Source organism: Chenopodium quinoa, unplaced genomic scaffold, assembly GCF_001683475.1.
Source record: "Chenopodium quinoa cultivar QQ74 unplaced genomic scaffold, ASM168347v1, whole genome shotgun sequence".
In the NCBI taxonomy this organism is placed as follows: Eukaryota; Viridiplantae; Streptophyta; class Magnoliopsida; order Caryophyllales; family Amaranthaceae; genus Chenopodium; species Chenopodium quinoa.
This window is the reverse complement of record NW_018742914.1, coordinates 7,439,000-7,449,121: the sequence shown is the minus strand read 5'-3', so window position 1 is coordinate 7,449,121 and position 10,122 is coordinate 7,439,000. Positions and strand designations below refer to the sequence as shown.

At 29.6% G+C, this 10,122-nt stretch overlaps 1 protein-coding gene across 1 annotated transcript; it reads right to left on the bottom strand.

Annotated features, from left to right (window-relative positions):
- Positions 1-9,559: 9,559 nt before the first annotated feature.
- On the bottom strand, positions 9,560-9,916 carry LOC110727712 (glycine-rich protein 5-like). The gene has a single exon (XM_021907294.1). The coding sequence runs from the start codon at positions 9,914-9,916 to the stop codon at positions 9,560-9,562; it is 357 nt and encodes a 118-aa protein (XP_021762986.1).
- Positions 9,917-10,122: the final 206 nt, after the last annotated feature.

Here is a 10,122-nt window from a genome sequence, read left to right as displayed (position 1 = left end):
TATTTGGGTATGAACATTCAGATAGGAAAGAAAAAGAAGAAGCTTTACAAAATATTCAACATCAAAACTCAAAGTATTGCTTAAGATGCAAACTGATAACATAAAAATAAATTACAAGCATACAACAATATAATACAAAGAGAAAGAGAATCAATCAAATATGTGGAGGAAAAGAAACAAGTCGAAAAATAGCAACAGACAACGAATGCATCCTCACAATAATGAGATGATCCCTTCAACTCCACTATAGTATTATGTAGTGATAAAATAGACAACATTACTCTTAATCTCTATTCTTAATCTAGCAACCAATCATAACCAACATATGTGTCTAGCAACCAATCATAACCAATCACAATAATGAGAACCAATCAAAACATGTGTTAATTTTCACTAATGTTGGTGTATTATTTTAAAAAAATAATAGTATACTCTATAGTACAGAGTAGACTAATTGATACGAAGTATAAGTGATTGGTGAGTTATGGATTAAAATTATCGCAAAGAAGAAAATCACATTTCTTCATCTAATACTTTGGATTGTTTTTCCATTAGTTTGGATTGATATTCCATCATTGAACAAGGAAACTTATAATTATAAGTGGATTAAAAGAAAACAATCTAATACTCCATAACTATAACTAATACATCATATAACTAATATATAAAGCTAAACTTTTAGCCAGGCGACGAGATAGCGACACTTGGCGTTCCAATTTTTCGCCAAGTGTCGTGCCACGTAGGATAGAGTTATATAGAATTCAATTTGTGGGATAAAAAAATAATTTAGAATTTTATTTTCAATCAAATTTGGATAGAATTTTAGGATAAAATTGTTAATTTAGAGTTTTATTTTCGATAAAATAACACTATTTCATATTTCAAAAAAAAAAATTAACAATATGTAATACCCCGTATTTTTATGTATTTTTATAAAGTATTTAAGTATTAATAAAATGTATTGTCAAGGGATCAAGTATTTTAATTAAATATTTTAAAGGGTTAAAGTATTTTAAATATAAAGTTTTATAAAAGTAAAATATGTTATGGGCCAAACGTTTATTAATTATTGGGCAATGTAAATTATTCCTACATACGCTTATTGGAATAACCCATTCCAAAACTCATAACTTAAGCCCTATCCCATAACTCAAGCCCACATTTTTATAAGCCCAAATTTAACCCTACACTTTCTACTCTATAAATACCCCATGAATTCCCAAAAATTTCCCACACAAAAAGGTTAGTCTTATTTTCTCTCTCCTTGGTTTTATTAATTTGTGTAATTATAATTATAGATTTATGGGTTTTGATTTTATTGTTTGAAATTAATTTAATTAGTATCAAATTGTATGTTGATGATTAAACTTTATAATATTCAGATTTTGTAAATTTTATAACCTAGATTTTTTTTTTAATTATTGAAAATCATGTTTTTAGGGTTTTTTTTTATGAATAATTGATTTAGGGCTTTTATAGTAATGATGTTTTGAAATTTTGGTGATTATAACTACCTATTAGTTTAACTTAATTCCAGATTATTTTGAACACGTAAATTCATGTTTTAATTATTAGATTTCCGTTCGTTAATATTAATCCCGTTTTAATCTCGTGGCCAAATTCAGCCTCTAAATACAATTTTCGAGCAGTTTTTGATTTTTAACGAAGTTTTTTTTTTTTTTATGCTTTAAATTTTATCTTTGAGTTTAAAAGGGGTAAGAGATAATTTAATGTTTCTATGGATAATTTAAGTATAAAGATGTATTTTGATGAAGTTTTAAAGGATTTTTGATTAGTTTAAAATGTTGGAATTTTATTTAAAGTAGTGTAATTGTGATTTTTAATAAAAGGGTGTGATTATCCATTAAAAAGGAGTTTAATTAGGGGTTTTTAAATAATTTTCAGATTATTATAAGTTATTTAAAGTGAGTTTAAGTTGCTGAAAATTGTGTATACAAGGAGAATTAATATAGTATTATTGTCCCTTTATGTAGGAGACTTAATTCGGGAATTGTTGTAGTGTAATCGGCTACTTTAAGGGCTTATTTGAGGTACGTTCGCGTACTTAGCATATTTTGATGATTTAGAAACATGCTAGGCTTGATTTCAATCAATTACAAGTAGTATCATGCTATGGTTTAGGTATGGAATTGTGAATTTATGGTGTTTGTGATTGAATTGTGAAGCATGAATTATTTGTGATGGATATGGATTGGAAAATTATATTTTGGGCATGTTGTGTTTGAACCACATTTTTATTTATGACATGTTAAAAGGCATGATTAATTAAATTACATATTTAATTATGTTTGGAATATTGAAAAGGAATTTTATTATGGTTCAAATAATTTTTATTGATGCTTTAAGCATAAGGAAGGAGCTATATAAGTGTTTATGTACACAAAGAATAAATTGTATGTTGGTGCCTTTGTGCACTTAAGGTGTTTTTAACACCGAGGGATAGAATTTTTGGCGCATTATGCGTTTAAGGTGTCTTTGACAGTGAGGTAGAATTAAAAAGGGTTCAACATAATAATATGTGGTCACTAAGTATTCAAGAATTAATTTGGTATGTTTGGTTGAGTGAATAATTATTGTTGATTGTTTTATGATGCTTTGAGAGTCATCACCAAGTCCAATAAAAGGTAAATAACGTAAAGTGAAAGAGATTACGCACCAAAACTCTTGGAACGTATATACCTTGAGTATGAACAATGGGGGGGAGTTATGGGGTTTTATATTTAACCATAACTTCTAATGGAGTACAGGACGTTGTACATTCTTTTTTATTTATTATTATGCGCAGGAATTCCGCCACCTTTGAGTGGTTTTGTCGCTGGCATGGTTAGCTCCCGTGTCAGTTAACCTCAAATTTATTTGGGGGAGGTTAGTAGGAGGAAACCCGTTCGATGCGTAATCAATGCTAAATGAATTATTTAGTGTCTAGTTAATGTGTCTTGTTGATTGTTGTGTGTGCTTGTAAACAGGTGCAATGAGGTAAGTGTGTGTTGATAGGTGAAAGCATGTTAGTGTGTTTAATTACGCTTATGTACTCAGCTTTGCTGATTGTGTGTGTTTGTGTGTTTGGCCATGTCTTTACTTTAACCCTACGACGACCCATTTTCTAATGGCGAGTAGTGGGGACAAGTAGAGAGGAGGTTTTCAGGTGATGAAGCATATTCATGAATGGGCATGGGTGAAGAGCGAATCATGCTAGTTTCTATAAGTATATGATGTGTTTAACGCTTTAATTATTTATGATATTATTATCATGCATGACTAACGCAAAAGTTTTAAAGTCAGTTTGGTTTTAATAAGGGCCTACAATGGTTCCAAGTTGTAGGATGGTTTTATTTTACTTCGTTTGACTTTGGTTTTGACTTTATTTTCGTTGGTTGACTTTTCAAGTTGACTTGTTTTGAATGGTTTTGAAATTAGTCTTCCGCTGTGTGTCTTTGATGGTTGCCTTAGCCGTTTTCACGGTGGCGGTAATATCTTAGATATTCCTATTTAAATTTTTAAACAGGGCAAAACAAGTATTTTAAAAGAAAGGAATTTCTAGGGTGTTACACAATATTTCATATGTACAAATTAAATTATAATTTTATTAAAAAAAATTATAACACTCATAAATTATCATATAAATTTATTTTTTGTATCATAGTTTTTTTTGGAGCGAAGGAATTAGCTCAAAGTGCACCACATCCATTATTTATAATATATTCTAATCAATTAAAAAAACATACTTTACAATCTAATATAATTTTAGTACTGTGTGTAGACCTATTAATCGAGTCGGATCACGAGTCATATCGGAAGGGTCATTATTTCAGGTTACGGGTCAAGAAATGTTTTTCACCAATGTTATTATTATTAGTCATTACATGCCTACTATATAGTTTAAATCATCACAAAAACACATCAATTCCTAACTAATTTTGTATCAATGATATGTTTTAAAATTTGACATATAGATTAAAAATTTATCTTAAAATTTAATAAAGAACCCGGGCATCGCACGGGCACAAAACTAGTATAAAGATAAACTTTTAGTCATACTATAAGATAACGACACTTGATGTTTTAAGAGTCTGTTCACATTTACTTAATTTCAATTCAGTTTAGCTCCAATCAGTTCAGTTCAGTTCATCTCCTAATTTCCCTCTCTCATTAAATGTTCAATTCAGTTCAGTTCAATTTAGCTCTTAATTTCCCTCTCTCATAAAATATTCAGTTCAGCTCCGCTCCTAATTTCCCTCTCTCATAAAATATTTAGTTCAGTTCAATAAATGTCAACAAGCCCTTACAATTTTAGCAAAAGTGTCGCATAAAAAATACACATATTTTCATAATTTTTTTAATAATGTTGTAGATATTATTAAATTAAATCAAGATCTGTCAAAGTTTGAAAAGTTTTGGGCAAATCAATTGTCCTATATAAGTATTCCAAATTATATCAATCTCCCAATTAGCAACCATATGGGCAGCCATATTACCCGTCTGTCAAACATAGCACAATTAAAAACATTAAAATCACAACTTATCCTAGAAATACCATCCTCTAACATGAAAATAGGTTAACTTCAAATTGATTTCTTCTTAAAGCTATGACTATGCTACTTGCGTCACTTTTTCAAGAACTACAAACAGTCCAATCTATTTCCCAAAACTATCCACATCTTTATTTTGCATGCATGTTTGTCAAGTGATTATTAATTAATAAGTAGAAATTCCGAATAATATATATATTGCGCTCTTACAAAAATTAATTGTATCCTACATCAAAATATCTTTAATCAAAAGGATATACCCCCTTTTATTTAATATTGTTTGTATTATTGATATGTTTTAAAATATGTTATTTAAATAAGAAATTTATCTTTAAATTATATATATATTTATTTATATATATAGCTAGACTTTTAGCCAGACCACGACACAACGACACTTGGCATTCTAATTTTTCGCCAAGTGATGCGCCACATTGGATATATTTAGATAAATTCCATAGGATAAAAAAAAAGTTTAGGATTTTAGGATAAAATTGTTAGTTGAGAGTTTTATTTTCGATTAAATACCAATATTTCATATGTATAAATTGAATTATAATTTTATTTTTTAAAAAAATTAGATTATAACTCTAAAAAAAATACCAATATTATTATTAGTCATTTACATGTCTACTACTTAGTTTAAATTGTCATAAAAACACATCAATTCCTAAATAATTTTGTATTAGAGATATATTTTGAAATTTGGCATATAGATTAAAAATTTATCTCAAAATTTAATAAACAATCCGGGCATTGCACGAGGCACAAAATTAGTATATATATATATGTGTGTGTGTGTGTGTGTGTGTGTGTGTGTGTGTGTGTGTGTATATATACACATATATATATATGTATATATACATATATATACACACATATATATATATATGTGTATATATATATATATATATATATATATATATATATATACACACACACACACATATATATATATATGTATATATACATATATATACACATATATATATGTATATATATTTTAAACGGGCTTTGCTCAGGGCACCAAACTAGTATATATATAAAAGAGAGTTATTTCCATCCCGAGTTTATAGAGAGCCAAGTAAGATTAAATTAAAGCGCCAGGTAGGATTATAAATTTTAGTTATAGCCAATTAAATAAGAGATTTGTAATTGTTTTTTTTTTAAATCAAATATTTCAAATGCCACATAAGCAAAATTAGTGAATGAGATTTTAACGGTTAAATTCATTAAATATAAAACAATATCGTTTGATATTAGGAATTTTATGTAAATATATAATGAATGAAATGAAATTCACAATTTGTTTTAAGAGAAAATTTTAATGATATTCTATGTATAACGAATAAAATAACAAATTTTATCGTACCAAGCACATATAAAAAAATATTTATTTTAAAATAATACAAGTAAAGAGTGCATCGAGCGGATTTCATCTAGTTATCAAACAATAATTGAGTAAAATGGTGGTTATTTAAACGCATGAGAAATGTGAAAAACAATTACATGCAATACATAAAACTTTTACTGATGATATATCTATCCTTGCATTGTAAGTTTGTAACCTTATATTTATGTTACATAGGAGGACAAAAAGATGAGAATTAAGGTCTGTTCTCATACGTTTATTTTCAGCTCATTTTAGTTTAGCTCCTAATTTCCTTCTCTTATAAAATATTCATATCAGTTTCGTTCAGCTCAGCTCAGTTTAGTTCAGTTCAGTTGAGTTCAGTCTATGAGAACAGACCCTTAGTAATTTGATTTTAATAATTTACATATTAAGGTCATGAGTAACATGATACAAATAAAATAGGAAAAACACAAAGCTTGTTTAGACACCTAGTAATTGTAACAAACTAACAATAGATCAGTCTATTGCCAAATTGAGTAAATTCTCAACTTGCTAGCTAGATTCCTAATGCTAACTACTAGCTATTCTTGACAGCCTATTTGATTCATTCTTTCAATTAATATTTTGAAGGCAAGAGTATAGGTATTAGTCTAGGGTGGTTTATGGTTGGTTTAAAATACGTTTTAAGGTGCCTAAAACGGATGATGACGCTTGATGGTGGTTGTTTTTGGTGCGTTTTTATGATTGGTAAGAGAGTGTATGACAATGGGTAGTTGATGCATGAAGAAGTGAAGAGGTAGTCGTTGCATGATTATGGATTTATGTTATAAGGTAAAGCCCATGAATGACCAAACAACTCTCATAGTCTCATCAACTATTTGTCTATTTATATAATTTCTCTTCTCTTCCCCTAACCTGTGAGCCTATGGCCAAATCACATAACCAACAATGACCAAGGTCTTTCAATGGTTGCCCAAAAAATCTATGATCGACCATACTTTTATTCTCGTTATCTATGCCTTACTAAAATCATCATTCTTTGCTTAACATTCTCCTTTAGTTACGAGCAAGTCTAGGATCATTAATCTATCTTCTCTTATTCTATTGATATTCCTTCTTTTTGTAGGTCAAACTATATCTTGTACTTCTCAAAAAAGGGCGAAATTGTAAAATACTAGTATGGTGTCTTGTAATATATGGCTGTATTTAGTAAATTAGTAACACCCTTATTCTTTCATGAAAGGGTCTAGACTCTGGAGCAATCATAAATTTTTGTTACCTTATTATAGTTGAGCACAATTAAAAGATTGGGCTTACACCAGATCAACAAGTGAAAATTATCTGATTTATTTGGGTCATTGGGCTTGTAGGAGATGATTTGGGCTAAAAGTTGTGAGTATACTGTATACAAAATAAACAAACTGCTTGATTACAACTATTCTTTAAAAGGTCCAACTTTCCACTAGATAATTAGATATTCTGTTGCACGACCTATGATTTTAGTTCAACACCCTTCACAATACCTTTTTTTATTTTTTTTTTATTTTATTTTTTTTTTTTTTTTTTTTTTTTTTGGGGAACAATGCTCATAATAAATGCATTTGAGAAAAAATAAAAAAGTTTTGCTTTCATTTCTAAAAGTTCGACTCACTAACTATTCATGTGATCAAAACAAAATAACTTTGGCTGCAATCTATCTAGCTAATAGAAATAAATAATTTTCAGGCATACTCCCGCATACATAGCCAAAGATATTCATGGACATAGATGTTCATTGGAGACAGCGCAAATATAAAGTGAGTCAGAACTTTCAGGAACAGACATTGTATAATAACTCTTGATGTAAAATATTCCCTTTTTTTTTTCTACAATCCTAGTTACACACTTACACTATTAACTAGATTATTGACTTTGGAACGAGGGAGTGCTTTCTAACAGCCCTAGTAAATGTGTAATTTTAAATGTTGTTCTTTACAAAAATAAATTTATTAATTGGACATTGGGGTCACTTTGGTCTATAATATCATTAAGTAGAGTACAAAAACTGGTTGAAAGTAATACATGCAGTTGATAAATATGATTTTTAATACAGTATGTAATATTAACACAAAAAAAGTAAAATGTACACTAAAAAAGTTAAGTTGCTTCCATTCCATTGATTATTGGAGCTGAAATTCAACTACTGAAGTAAAAATTAAAGTAAGGTACGGTATGGACTATAGAGTATGGTCACAACCATATTTTGTACATTAGTTGGACTGAGTTCATCTCGGGTGCAATGCGGAGATCATTGTAATACAGGGAGTTTCGGACAAATCGATCTAATTAATCAGTTCCTAGGAAGAAAAAAAATACTAGCTCCGTTTCATATTATTTGCAACGATTAGACATTTTTCCTCTTTATTTTATGTCAAATCGTTGCAAATAATATGAAACGGAGGTAGTATAACGATTTTGATTTTGCGAATGAAGTTTGTACTATGTTGAGATTAAAAATGCGTAAAAATAATAAAGGGGTAAATGATTATAATCTATTATATTACTGTATATTTAATAAAAACATACTCGTAATTTCGCAATACCACACTGTTTAATTTTATATGATGAACAACAATATTCATAATCAATTTTATCAAACAATCTTAGTTTGTCCAATGGGCATTATATTTAAAATTCTATTATCAATAGTAATCCTCTTCACAAAAATCTCAGTGTATGCTTTTGAGAGGATCTCTAAATCTCTAGTACTCTACTTCTCGTAACATCAAGTACATAAATTTTTTGGTGTTTAGAGAGTCATAAGGGCGGAGTTGAGAATCGATCCCAAAATCTCCGGGAATCGGGAGGAGAGCTCTAACCACTTGAGCTATCCCTCGCTCTCAGTACATAAGCTAGGTGTATGACATATATTATTGCAATTAATGTGTTGTGTTATACTTACAAAATATTACATTATCTAAGAGTGTTTAGTCTACTACCTTGTATAATCTTTAATTTACTACGTAGTTAATTTGGTTTCACTAGTCCAATTATTTTAACCAGCTCACTTAAGATATATGAGGGTAACATTTGATGATATTTGCACGATTGATTGCATTGCACCATGAATCCATGATGATTAAGCTACGTAAAAATTGGCCAAGCTAACATGTATCCCTCCTCATCTCATTAACAGATCAAATTTGGTGTAACTTAAAGATAATAGATCAGAGTAAATGTAGTTATTCATCATCATGAAAATAATTAAAAAATAATAATAAAAAAAGTTCTTTGCAAGAAATTTATAACAAATGCTTTTCATTGATTTACATAATTGCAATACATAAAAAAAAACACTGTTGCTAGGCTTACAATTGAAACAACATACGTAACACACAATTTAAATAAAACGACAAATACATTTTGTCACTAGACAAACAACGAAACACATACATGATCATGCATGCATGCAACACCGTACCCTAGTTAATTCAAACTACCTCTTATTATTGTTACCACCTTAATTAAACAACACATAAAAACCCTAACCACGATCAACTTAGCTAAGCTAAGCTAATTTAATTACGACACATACACGAATACACCACACGACATAAATTTAAACAATCGCTTGTTAGCTCAATCAAACTCGTTACGAGTACAATTAAGGTCATGCTTAAGGAATAATCCCACCAGCACCAGCACCACCACCAACACCACCACCAACAAGACCACCAACGGGGAAAGCAACACCACCAACACCACCGGCAACACCAGCACCACCAACAGCACCACCGAATGGGCCAATAAAGCCAGCGGTGCCACCAATGCCACTACCAACACCACCAAAAACAAGATTCTTGTTATCAGTGAGACCACTACCACTTGTACTACTAGGGTTAGTCTTGGTGGTAGTGGTAGTACTAGTGCTACTCATTTGTTGCATGTTCCTAGCACCAAATGCTGAGTGGCTAGCCATTATGACCATTAGTAGTGCAATGGCCAATACTAAAGCAGCAGAAAACTTTGCCATTTTTTTTGTAAAAAGAAAGAGTTTAATTTTTTTTTATCTCTCCTTTGTTGTTTGGTTGGATTGAATGTTTGATGCAGAGATTTGGGTTATGAAGTGGGGTTTATAAAGGAAGAGATTGGAGTGGGGAAGTTGGAGGTTCATTAAATGTGAAATTAAATTTTCCTCAAAAAATATAAAATTTAAAATATTTAAAAATTAAATTATTT